The 14,022-nt window shown below is 36.6% G+C and overlaps 1 protein-coding gene across 1 annotated transcript; it reads right to left on the bottom strand.

The window, feature by feature from the left end:
- Positions 1 to 6,756: 6,756 nt before the first annotated feature.
- On the bottom strand, positions 6,757 to 11,295 carry LOC107751887 (putative ferric-chelate reductase 1). The gene is made up of 7 exons (XM_016567660.1): positions 11,223 to 11,295; positions 10,395 to 10,495; positions 9,821 to 10,021; positions 8,144 to 8,239; positions 7,839 to 8,022; positions 7,236 to 7,373; positions 6,757 to 7,128 (listed from the first exon to the last, which is right to left on the bottom strand). Exons 2-7 carry the CDS (start codon positions 10,491 to 10,493, stop codon positions 7,088 to 7,090), a joined length of 759 nt encoding a protein of 252 aa, XP_016423146.1. The 5' UTR covers positions 10,494 to 10,495; positions 11,223 to 11,295; the 3' UTR covers positions 6,757 to 7,087.
- Positions 11,296 to 14,022: the final 2,727 nt, after the last annotated feature.

The raw sequence follows: 14,022 nt of genomic DNA, 5'->3' as shown, positions 1-14,022 counted from the left end.
TCATTTGTGCACGGCGTTCAACAACATAAACAAAGAAGAACAACGTTAACAACAGGTGGATGGAGGACGCTGTGATCGGAGCTGTGTTTTTGTTGTGTCTCGCGGGTTTCACAATAATGGACATGGAATGTCGACGTATACGTAAAGCGATTGAAAGAACGGAAAGGAGGACTAAGAATCTCCAACGACAACTGGCAGTGCTACATTTGCTACAAGTGCCTGCACTTCAGCGTCCGTCCATCTATCGCTGTTCTCCATACTTGCAAAATAAGTTGACACAGTGTCTACAGTATGTTTACACGGCATTTTAAATCATGGCGGGGGAGGGCGGTTTCATACGCGTTTGGCCAATCAATGTCTACTTACGTCACGATTAGTACCAGTTGTGCTGGTTAGACCCTGCTCCGGAGTAGGAGCTAATTTGGTTCTCGAAAAAGGCATTCCGGTACTAAAATCTCACCCAGTTCCAGCGGTGCGAAAATGCCAAAAATTGGGTAGTTCCACAATTAGTTCTGGTACTATGAAAAGGTTCCCGCGGTGCGAAAGGCCCTAATGAAGAAGACAGATGAAGGTCTGTCTTAAAGTAATCTCTCTCACACACATACATACACATCTTCACATAGTCGCACAGAACTATTTTTTTTATAAATAAAAGAATAGACATTGTGGCCATCTTTAGACTATTAGTATCCGATGTATTTCTTTTCTGTCATTTTTTTTTTTTTGGCAGATGATTTATAGGTCCACATTTAAAATAAGAAAAGGAATATGCTCACTTTAGCCTTCGAGGAAGTGAGTAAACGAGCAGAGTGATATTAAGGAGGTCTGAATTGTGTTTAATGGCCTCTGAGGATCCACAAGGCTCCAGAGACCTAGAGATGTTGAGAAGGACCATATATGTTATACACCAGTTAGAGGAGCCTGTTAAAGAGGGCTGTGCATGAACGTACATCGCACTTTTAATAAAAAATGCACAAAATATGCCCTAAATCTCTTACAAATCCTCTTTTATTCTTTTTCAACAAATGGCTAGTGACAGTAGTGCTTAACCCTTATGTTGGATGTCAATCTCAGGAGATCAAACTAAATATTACATGAGCTTTTTGGGTAAAAGCATCAAAATAAATGTCTGTCACGTCTCTGTCAGGCTCTCCATCTCATTCCATTATCCGTTCACACTCACCTGAGCTTTGATCATCCACACCTGCAACCAATTAGATGGCTGAAGGACAAGATCTCCTTGCTGACTGAATCGCATTGTTTAATCTCAACAGAAGTGTTATATCACCTGGACTTACCTGTTGGATTCTTTACCCTTCATCCTCTGCTGTTTGCTGTCACTGCTCAAACTTCATTGCATCGTCATTGGCAGTTTATCCAATGCTACTGTCTGTTGTAATCAAGTGTTTACATGAACAAAGCCTCTCGCAGTTGGGTCTATTTAAAATCTAAATGTCTGGTATACTTTCCCTGAAAATATCCAGAATGAGTAACGGAACTGCAGATTTAGCCTAAATTATTTAAGGGTAGCTGGTTTGGGGCTAAATGTTGGTGTGTTTTTATTTTCTTAAAGTTAATTTCTCCTACAATCTTAAAATTGTAAAAATCGCACAATAACTTGGGTTACAGAGATGAAAATTGAGCTTGATAAATGCAAATATATACAGAGTTCTGGCATGAAACTCTAGATGGCGCCGTCTGATAGGTCTAGCTCAATCTGACCTAATGACATCATTATCACATGGCACCGCACTTGAATGGGTTAAATGCAGAGCACTAATTCCAAGTATGGGTCACCATACTTTGCCACACGTCACGTCACTTTTATTTTTTATTTTTTTAATATATTATTAATACATGCGGTTCACATGGTTATTTCATGTATGTTATATTTGCAGCAGCAATATTTCTTACATGCTCACAGCAGCATGTTGTGGATGTATTGGCAGTAGCAAGTCTCGGTACTTGCTCTGCCGCAGCAGCAGCAGCAGCGTAGCAGATCTATTCTGCCAAGACCAAATACATTAACATTGTCATGTACATTACCATGCCAATCCCACCGAGAGTTGTCATGACAGAAATTAAATTAGCATAAAATAAAAAGGGTATGAGAAGTTCCCAAAGTTCTCAAAAAAAGTCAAGTCAAGTCAAGTCACCTTTATTTGTATAGCGCTTTATACAATACTGGTTGTGTCAAAGCAGCTTCACAATGTTAAACAGGAAAATAGATTGTCAATAATGCAAGTGTCACAATCGCCTACTGTGTTGGAGCGAGGAACGAAGAGATGAGGAGTTAACACCAAAAAACAGTCTTTATTAATCCACAGGAAGGACACACACGTAGCACTTCTTAGACATTCAATACCGGACAAGGGAGAATGGAACAGGCTAGAATTCAAATAGGGCAGATAACGAGGGGCAGACAGGTGAGGAGGATGAACTAATAATAAGACACACCTGGAAACAATGAACACACAATGGGTACAGGAACCGGAAAAAACAAATATGGACATGTCACACACGAGGGAAAACACACACAGACAGTCCATATTCGTGACATTTCGCCCCCCTCCCGGAAGGAACTTGGGAGGAGGCTCAGGAGGAGGACGGACACCTGGAAGGGGGCCGGCAGACAGAGTCCAGGGAGGTGACGACAGAGGGAGGAGTCAAGGAGGAAACAGGAGGGGGGGGGGGGGCAGTTCTCTTCTGGCCAGACGAAACCAGCATGGTGTGGTTTAATTCCAGCCTGCAACACTGGTGTAGAGGACTCGTCTGGTTCCCGTGGTCTTGTGCCGATGGTCGTCGAGGTGACGAGGTCTTCGAAAGGGATCTGTCTCTGGAACTCATCTAGTTGACATTGTCTCCGCTGACATTCAGGGCTGTAGAGGTCGTCTCTAGGTGCTGATCCACCACCTGAAAAAAGTGATTTGTGTGTCCAATTGTTTAAATAAAAAAGGAGCAGAACACCAATTTATACCCTATAGAACACACAAGAAGAATGTTCAGACAGTCCTTTCACTGCCTGATGCAACATCTTCTTGATCTACCCTGATGTCTACCTATCTATTTGTGCAGCACTGGAGAGAATATGTAAAATCATTTATGAAAAGTTTAAATTTTTGTAAAATAAAAGTTTTAATTTTTTTAATTTATTTTGCATGAATGTTCTATAAAGGGAAATGTGTGTTTGTGTCATAAAGAGTAATTTAAGCCATTATAAATTATTTATTCCCTGTTCTTAAGATGTCATGCTCTCAGAATCTATCCAAATTGTTTGTGTATGCATGTCTGTTAATGAGACTCTGCAAATGTATTTGTGGTATTTGTTAAATTTAGGTATGGGGTCGGATTATGGGATCTAAAATATGGTCATATGGTCATGCACAATAAGACAATAATATGTGTTGTATAAGTACTAATAAACAGCCAAAATGATTGTAATATGCATGCTGGTCTTTAAACTAAAGTGTTACCATATTTGTTAACATGTATTTTTATGGTTTTTGAATGCTTAATTCACTTATAAACAAAAATAAAATAAGATAGCATTTCATGACCATACAAAAGAGGGGGGAAAATATAGAGTGACTGATTACATTGCTTGGAAGACAGAAAAATGTCAAATTTGCTGTCACTCCCTTATCTCTTGTATTAGAAACACTCACATAGCAGCGTTAACTAGTTAGGTAATATAACACATACATAATGTCATAGATGTATATTATTATTTTTTAATGAAAATATTAAAACTCTTTATAAATATAAAAAACTACTTCTTTACGATGCTAATAACTTTGTAATCTCGTCATCACAGTCTGTTCCCTCTAAGTCTAGATATGTCTGTGCAGGATGTTTGTTTACATGTATGTACATTCATTTATATCTCAGTAATACATATAATGTTGTAAATAGATTATGAGCATTATTTACAGTTCCTTTGTGTTCTGAAGAAACCCTTTGAAGTTTTAGGTAAACACACAACCTTCCTGTACGCAACAATTGATAGTGTAACCACAGTAGCAGATTCACAGGTCCAACTACAGGGCAGCTAGAAGCTGTTTGTCTCCACACTAGCACAAATTTAATGGCACACTATATCAAAGAGGCCAGCGCTTATATCCTTGCTCTCATCTGTCTCTGAATGCCCTCTGAGCCCAATAAAAGCATCTCCTTCACTCCATAATGACTTCCTACTCCATTGCAAATGACAGTCGCTCAAGCTAATTGTCCGCATTGTAAATTACAAGTGGTGAAATTACATCTTACTAGAACGGTCATGGCAAAATGATGGCTAAGTGAGCTCGCAGATGAATGGCTCTATCATTGTCTTTGACAAAGAAGAGCTGGTTGCCAGGTAAACCAAACAACAACAAAACAAAAAACAAAAACAAATGAAGAATGGGAGCAGCAGGGTATTATGGTCAATGCAGAGTGTAAACTTTGTATTGCTTTCAAATGGTTATGAATGGATGAATGATCAAACATACACTGAAACAAACTCTTTTCTAATTAGACATTTTCATTGATATGCTTGTTGGTTCAGTCTAAAACTATATGTGTAGACCTTTTAATCCTAACAAATGTCAAAAGAGCTGCCACAGCAACCCATGAGTCCCCAGAGTCGTCCCTGCTGCTCTTTTTTTGTCCTCTGGCGGAACTTTGACAGAGATCAATGCGTCGTTCGTTTGCAATCAGAGAGGAACTGGTTATTAAACCACCCGAGGCTCTTAATGCTACGTCACAATATGAAAGGAAATAAACGGACTGTAGAGTAATTTTTTGAATTGGCCAGTAATCTGTTGAGAGTTCCTCAGAGTTTATCTTCCACTGCTAAAAATGTCTCAACAATATGTTATTTTTTCTGGAATGCTCCAATTTCCCCTGTGCCTTGAGAGCGGGGTCAGTCATGATTACTGGCTCTTTGAATAACCTGAAATTCACTGGCCATCAGTCATGATTCTTCTTTTCCATTCATCACTCTTTGTCTCTCTTTCCCATCTATATGTCAATTAGAGAGGGGGTTTTAGGCTTTGTGGCTAATAGGCTCATTTAGACAAATTGTAGTGATACTGGAAAGCAGTTCAATATCTCTCTTTGCTACATTAGATGTAAAAAGATTCCTACGTTTTTAGATGCAATGAGATGTGGTTGTGCTGTAACTGAAAGGTTTTACGTACAGCATATAGCTCATGAGATACTGCATACTGCGATGCGAAAACATCAAGGATTAGCCAACTTTCAAGGTGCATACTGAAACATAGATGTTTAGAAAAGAGCTGCTGTGAGTTTTTGTGCCATCTAGTGGTTTAAGGCTTGTTCACACCAAGAATGATATCTCTAACTATAAATACATTATTTTTTTCTGCAATGCTTCAATTTCCCCTGTGCCCTGAGAGCAGGATCAGTCATAGTTACTGGGTCTTCAATAACGCAAAATTCACAGGCCATCAATCACCAACCTTTCTTTTCCATTCGCCACATTTCTCTCTTGTGTCTTCATGTCAATTAGAGAGGGGATTGTAGGTTTTCTGACTTATAAGCTCATTTAGACTAATTGTAGCGATATCGCTCAAAACCTCTCTTCACTGGATGAGGTGTAGAAAAAGATTTGTTTCAGATACAGTGAGGTGAGGTTACTATAACTGAAAGGTTTTTATGTACAGCAGAGAAATCATGAGACACTGCATCTTTATCAGTGTAACAGTTTATCACACTTGGAAGGATAGTTGCAAATTTATCGTAATCTAATTGCAATTTTAAATCTATTTTATTGTTTTTAAAGGGGTCATCGGATGCCCATTTTCCACAAGTTGATATGATTCTTTAGGGTCTTAATGAAAAGTCTGTAACATAGTTTGGTTAAAATTTCTCAATGGTAGTGTAAAAAACAAATTTTTTACCCAGTCAAAAACAGCTCTTTTTAGAGTGAGCTCTGCTGACCCCGCCCCTCTCTTCCAAGCCGCTCTCTGAGGAACTGTTCACTTTAGCCGCATTCATTGTGAAACTTGCTAATTAGCACATTATTAGGAAAGGCGATTTGCAAAGATTCATTAAAAAACCTTATACTCACTTCTTCTGTAGGTGAAGCTGGATCACGAATGATTCGCGCGAACATAGGCGCGTTTATGTAAATAGGGGGTGCATTCCCTTCAAAAACAAACGTAATCCACTGCGTCTTCAGCGGCTCAGATGTCGGGAGTAAATGACGACTGCTATGTTCATTATTACATCCAACAACAGAATACAACCTGATGACAGCTCACTCAGGGCGGGTCTAAGGTAAGACACCAGTCCAGTCTGTGCTGAAACGCTACTGAAACTATCGTGGGAGGGGCCTGTTTTTGTGACATCACACAGACAGGCATCTGAGATCGGCTCGATTTGAGAAAGGGGTAAAGATTTCAGTAGATTAAAAAATAAAACACTGGGTGGATTTTTATCACTATTGGGTGGTTGTGTACACACACTGCCAACACACATTTCAGTTCAAACAACTTGTAAAAGTGCATGTAGCATCCAATGACCCCTTTAAATGTTCAGTCTAAGAGATCTTCCAGAATACATGTTTATAATTTATTTATTACTACTTGTTAATATCGTTAGAATCAACCACAGGAGAACCACCACACCACTCTCAATTAGCTCTGCAATATATATTGTTTTGTGGTAGACAGAGATTCTTAAAATGGTGTTTATGCAAAAAGAGCTTTGTAGATATTATCCAGTGTGTATATGATAGATAATATCACCCCAGAAAAAAATAACACTGTATTTGAATGTTATTATTTTTGTTAATAAGCTTTTAATGTAACTTCAAAAAGTTTTCAGGACCATTTCCACTGTCAGTATAATGTTAGAGGATCATTAAAAGACCACAATAAAAAAATTAGGCTTTATTATATGTGTCCAACACCCTGTATATGTCAAACATACATGGGTTTCCTATATGTTTGTGAATAATCTAAGAATCAAATAAAGAAAGAAACCAGTGGAGGTATGAATACTTTAGGAAAACATGCTGATGCTAGTGCATATCTATACTACTCCACCCACAGCACGATTAGTCTTCAGGACTCTCTCCGGCCCCTCAGATCAGATGCAAGAAGATACTGAGTAGGCAAATTGCAGCTGTAAGTTGGGAAAATAAAGAGTTATTTGAACTGTATGTATTGAGATTTTTTTATTTATTCAACTGTGATTTAACACATCATTGGAGGACTTAGAAAAGTATTTACCATGACTCAGTAGGCTGTTGAGTGAGATGCTGGCTTTTGAATTAGCTGTGGGGCTTACAACATTAGTAGAGTTGACATTAGCTAGATTCACTGGAACAGAGGACCCAAATACACTTTTTGGTTCTCCCAGAACAGTTCCTATAAAACAAAGTGCAAAATAACAGTTTATCAGCACAGTGTTTATACATAACTAGTAAAAACGCTACTGTTTTGCATTTATTAAACATTTTCCACTACAAATTATAATTATAATTTAATATATAAATATATATATACACACACAAATTATATAAGATGTTTTGTTCACATGGATGTGGAGTTCGATGTGACAAATTTGCTTATTTGATTAGTGACCTGAAAAATGCATTCCAAACTATCTGCAAGCCTACAAATGAGGACAGGAAAAAACCTAGAAGTCCAGTCCTGATATAATAAAATCATGGATCGCCTTTTCCACAGCATGAAAAGTCAGAAATGGAAATGATTCTCAACTGGTCCTAGCTATTTTTTAATGACAGAAGTGATTTGTTTATCAAGGTAGAGATCAGAATCAAATAACAACCAGATTTAGTGTTAGGATTGTTGAAAAGTGATCAAACTCACCATTGGTTGAACCCTGCAAGATGTCAAGGAAAACATTCAGCTGGGAATTAGCAATGTTGCTAATGTTGACATTTGTGCCATTGGCATTGTTTAGGAAGTTGATGGTGTTTGCATCAATGGGGATGCTGAAAACACACTGAATCAAGCTTGGTTGTATCGAACCCTGGATATCGTTTACATTGGGCTGGGGAAAAAAAAGGATATTGATTCATATATCGAAAACATTTGATAATTCCACATTCTTGTAAAAATGGAAAAGGTCTGTAAAAGTGCTTAGACAGTATGCTAAAAAATGTAATCCTTACTACATTTGTTGTCAGCAGTGTATTATTGAAGAGTGTTACAGTCCGGAAGAAGAACCTGCCATTATTATTGCCACAGACAAAGTTAATATTGAAGCCCTGTAAAAAAAGATGGGATTTTATTATGAGAAGAAACTAAATGACCCTTGTAATCTGTTAAGTGGACAGCAGTCAGTATACTGCCTCAGTAATGTGAAAGCGGGATGAGGTGGTTGGTTTCCAGCTAGACAACAGAACTAAACAGTTTAATCACTAGCATGAGACTTTTAGTGTGAAGGGGTGGGGAAACCTGTCCTTATGTTGTTGAGGTTTGGTTAGTTAAGAAATTCGCAATAAATATGAATAAAGCAAGATGTTCTGTTGAAATTAGTGAATTATATGGTTTATTTAAATTGCAATGGTAAAGTATAGAATTATTGTGACAGATGTGAAGGGGGAAAATTTATAGGTGTGCCAGTTTTTATATTTTTTTTGTCAAGAAACACTTGCACATAGTATACAACTGTGTATTTATACTTCTAGTTCCTTTGGAAGCTTCCTCGCTCCTCATGTCTTCACAGCACAATTACAGAATTTATATGTCCTTAAGATAAATGTACTATGGAAATGCAATGGAACCTTGTTCAGACTCAGTCCAATTTTTCTGCATATCCGATTGGAATCTGATTATATGTAGCAAGAGTGAATGGCTAAAATATCAAAAAAACAAACAAAAAAAAACTAGAAATTGGTGGTGAATTTGAATTTGTACAATCTCATTCATACATTTTCATAGGATCTGCTTTCAATTCGTTTTTTTTTTTTAGTTTTTTTTTTGTAGTATGCTTGTTTTACATTGTTGTCATATTAATCAATGAATTAAATTGATATGCTTTGTAAAACATGTAAAATAATTAATGTTAATAATAATAATAATTTTAATTTAATAATAATTTACTGGATGAGGATTTGAACCTCCCCTGTTAAAAATATAAAAGTAGGAGACTTCACACTGCTGCTTTATTCTAGACCCAACTTTTATGATGACACACTTTACCGACTACTGCATCTAGACTGAAATATTTTTTAGTGTAAGCCTCAAATAGCTGAATATAAACTTCTGAAACTGCTCTGAATGCAGTCAGATTTAATTTACAGACACTGTGTATGTCACTGTGTTTAATGTGCATCAAGCCTAACATCATGTTTCAAGCAATGTGTGAATGCTGCTTCTTACATGTCTGCATTGCAAAGGTCATTTAAAAAAAAGTATGTAGTGCATTTACGTGTCGTTGCTTGTTTTCTGTTGAGTCATGCTGCAAAGTTGTTCAAATTAACATGAGCAGATGCACCACAAGTAGATGTCAAGTATTGAACAAGCCTTAAGCTTGTATTGGCCTGTCATTCTTAGACGCAGCTATAGTATTTATGAGAATAAACAAGCCACATAGTCACCCCTTTATTCACATTTCTGTCTTGCAATGAAACTAGGCTGTTTGGAACGACAGTATTTTCCAGTTTAATCAATGTTCCTGTTGGTTCAACATGGATATGTTTGGCTTTGGTAGTTGTCAAATCAGTTCCACAATATGGCTTTCAATTTTATGACCTTTAGTCAAAACAAGCTATCTGATTTGCTTTAAGGAAGAATGGTCCACAGAGGCAAGTGTGAATGTGTGTTGTAAAATGTGCTTTGTATACCTGAACCACACTAGATGTCACTCCAGCTGCTAAAGCAATGTAACCGCTGGAGTTGCCACTGAGCTCAACCTTCAGATTGAGGGTAGTTAAGATAATCTGTACCGAGGTGAAGAAACACTGAGAGTTGCCTGAAGGATCACATCCTTTAGGGTTGTCCAAACATAGTTTGGTTTTTCCACACTCATTGCGGGTGATGTTGGACTATCAATAAGAAAAATCAGGGAAAAAATGACAGATATGCATTTGTCAATATCTACACCCTAAACTGCTTTAATAACAATAGCGTATCAAGGGTATCAAAGCATATCAAACTTAGCTCCTGGAGGGCCACAGACCTGAAGAGCTTTGCTCCAACCCTAATTAAACACAGCTGACCCAGCTAATCAATGTCTTTAGGAGTGCTAGAAATTTCCTAGCAGGTGTGTTGGAGTTAAACTCTGCTGGTGAGTGCTCTCCAGGAACTGAGTTTTATACAGATTCTAAGCAAAAGGTCTTTTTGTCCAACATTTTTTGAAAGAGAAATAGCAGTTATTTGGACCAAATAATGGTGGAAAGTAGTAAAAAGTATTCTTACGGTTAAATTTGTTGGCGCTGATAGGTGCCCATCAGCCTTAATGCAAGACACTGCACAACCAATCACACAAACCACCAAAAACATCAGCTTGCTCTCCATGTCTGAGGGAAAGATTATATGCATTTAATCAAACTAATCTGAATTAGGATGGAAAATGTGATATAATACACATATACTTTATGGACTTAATTCTAAAAAATAATACACTAAATTGGATTACAATTGAGATAAACATTCAACTAAATGTTGTCTATTAAAAAAACAAATGCCATACTACAAACAAGTATTTTTCACTCAACAATTATAAAAGTAGTTATTTGTTTAAGCTTAGAGGAGTCTGATTCGAAATCTAATTTATACTTAAAAAGATAGATAGATAGATAGATAGATAGATAGATAGAAAATAAAGAAACATTGTAATGTAAAAATTAAATATTAAGAAGGATTGTGCACTCTTTCTTGGTAGTAATCTCTCTTCAATATTTCACTCACATGGTTATGCTGATAAATCAGTTTTTATATATTATTCTTTATATATTAATTATAATTAACTGTACATGCATTTATATATTAATATATAAAATATTAAAATATATAAAAAAAATAATTTACAATACAATAAGGCCACTGGTAGTCATAGAATTTGGATTCTATTTGAAACAAGCAGTTTAAATAATTGATTAATAATAATAAAAAAATTATTTATTGGATTCAATTAATGAATTAAATTAACATCCAAATACAAATAAAATAAATCACATTAAATAAAAATCATACAAACTGTAGTTCAAATCATAAACTTTACAAAAGATGCTTCTTTTTATTTACCTGTAAATGTGTCTTTACCAGTAGATATGTTCACCTTCACACCTTTGAAAAATTTGTTAAAACTTCCTCCCTGCGCATCTTTTAAACGGAACTCAACTCCCACAGAACCATTCGGGGAATGATCACACCCCATTAAATGAATGAGGAAATACAAGAGTGGTGAACCTGTTATACAGCAGATTTATATCATTTTATATAACTCATATTGTTGGTTCGTGTATTGTGTTTGAGTGTTTAAGTCATTTGCATTGATAACCTTCTGTATGTTCAGCGTTTTTTCCTTATATATTGTTTTTTTTGTCCAAAGAACACTTAATGCAATAAATAAATCGTTAAAAAGTGTCTTTGTTCAAGGTCATTTATGTTAGTGCTTGTGTAATTGGTATGTGTTCAGCAGGTTATTGGGAGTTATAATGGTTGGGTAGATGTTGGCGGCTTCTTGTACCGCAGAGAAACAGAGAGGGTGAAGGTCTAAAGTTGAAAAACACAAACCTGCATGATCTGGCCATTGCTGAGATGTTACTAATAAAGCTCAGCTGCTTATCAGACTCTACTTCCAGGTTTCTTGATTTCCTGGTTGGCATTAGTGTTATAGAATCCCGTGATGTTGTGGTTGACTGACGGGTATTCTTTCTTAGCGGGGCTGGGTTGAAGGCGATGTTTATGTTCAAGTTTCATGACCACAATCCGAACTATGTTTTTGTAACTACTGCATTGCAATTAATGAATAAAACTTTTGTTCTCATAATCACAACTTCCTCATTTAACAAAGGGTCGGATGACAACTGATGGAATGGTATGTTCTTTGTTTTGTTTTGTTTTTCCAACATGTTTAAAGATTGCAAGAAGACAACATTCTTGTGGTCATTGCAGCTGACACTTTCGTCACTTGTTTTACTTTTATTTACTTGAAGGCTATTGTGCTTTGTGTTCATTCATGTCCACACATGAAAGTAGCAGAAACGAGGATTGTTATTCATGATAAAAATAACAAAAAATAAAAAATAAATAAATAAATAAAGCTAGCTGACTAGCTGGGCAAAAAATAGTACATTTTCAAATAAAAATTAAATTCTTGCCATAAATACAAATGTTAATATATTGATTTACTTACAGTACAAATGTTTTCTTTTTTTCTTTTTTTCAGATCTTAGTTTTACCCATTATATTTTATTATATTGAGTATATACTATGCCGATTTGTATTTAGATTTAGACTACCAGTTTGGCACCAGCTACAGAAACTTATCTGAAACAATGTTGCCCATTTTCTTAAGAAAAATGCATTCCACCCCAGTCTGTAACTTCCTCTGATACATAAGGGGTACACGGGTCATGACGAGGCGTTCCCCCATAGCGACCCCTAGAGGACGCAGTGTCTCGTTCCCTACTCAGGGAACCATGGTTACATAAGTAACCTGAGACGTTTTTCCACATTGTAACTAATTTTGTAACTAGTACATGAAGTAAAATCAGTTCCTTGTTGAACTATACTTGTTCCAATAAAGTTTGTTGTCTTTCCAGTGAAACACAGGGAAGTGAAGAGATTTTTTTTTTTAAATAGCTGTCATAACTATGATCCCTGAGTTTAATGTACCAAATGCCAGACCCAAAATGTGTAATTTATGTAACTTAGCTATGTCCGAATATCCCCCATCCACTGATTCACTATGCCCTAGTGGATCCCATACAGTATAGTGGATCATATAGTCTGCTGCATGAGAAAGAAGTCAACAAAAATGAGTGACCAAATTCAGAAATTGATGGAAAGAGAGCAGTAACATACACAATTTGGATGTGTCCGAAATCACATACTCCCTTGTCTGGCTACTTTTTTGAATAAATAATTACTTTGTGACCACAAAAAGAGTATGTTCTATACTGGACCTCATTCATGAAACATGAGCAGAACTAATTTTTGTGTAAATCGTTCATAAAGCTTGTAACGATCGGCCTTATTGGATGATGTTACGATTGTTAAAATGGGGTCAGATTATACTGTGTGAGATATTGGAGTGTTTAAAAAGATGAGACAGACAACAATTTAAAAGTGAAAATCAAATATGTATTTACAATATTCACAAGAGACTTAAAACAACACAATAAAACTAGAATAACGTAGGCCTAAAACCCTAAAACAGTCCTTAAGAAATCCAGTGTGTTGCTAGTCCCAAAGTGAATGTCCCAAAAGTGTCCAACAGTGTATATACAATCCAAGTGATGTTCCAAGTGCTTGTATCTGGAAAGGAAAGTCAGAATAAAACAACCAACTGTCGAAGTTTGCCAAGGATTACCGATGACTCAACAAGAACTGAATGAGCCGTGGCGAAGTTTGCCGATGATTACGAAGATTCTGATGAGTGAGTTGTGATTGAATGTTAACCACTTTCGTTTCCATATAACTATAAACTATGATAAAAGTTCATCAGCATGCATTGATTAATCCCATGGTGTAGCAACAAAAAAAAAACTTACTCGTGCGACCAACTGAGAAGTGGGAAGAATGAGTCTGGAGCCCTGAATTGCCCAGCTCCCCCTGTCAATGATCTAGCACCCCCTCAGCACCTGCCTTCAAAATTCTCTGGCGCCGCCCCTGTTTATTGTGCATGCATATTATATTTAAAGTTGCTTAAGCGAAATCAAGGCGTTTATAAGACTGGTTTATTCATTCTTTATACTGTAGACATGTAGAACATATCCACATTTGTGCATCAATGTCTGTAATGTGTGCTGTAGCTGCGAAACTTTTAGGAACAGAGAGAGAGAGAGAGAGAGAGAGAGAGAGAGAGAGAGAGAGAGAG

This window comes from Sinocyclocheilus rhinocerous, unplaced genomic scaffold (genome assembly GCF_001515625.1).
Source record: "Sinocyclocheilus rhinocerous isolate Xijiao unplaced genomic scaffold, SAMN03320098_v1.1 scaffold752, whole genome shotgun sequence".
NCBI classification, from domain to species: domain Eukaryota; kingdom Metazoa; phylum Chordata; class Actinopteri; order Cypriniformes; family Cyprinidae; genus Sinocyclocheilus; species Sinocyclocheilus rhinocerous.
The sequence above is the reverse complement of the archived record's forward strand: the minus strand, read 5'-3'. Positions and strand labels throughout refer to the sequence as shown.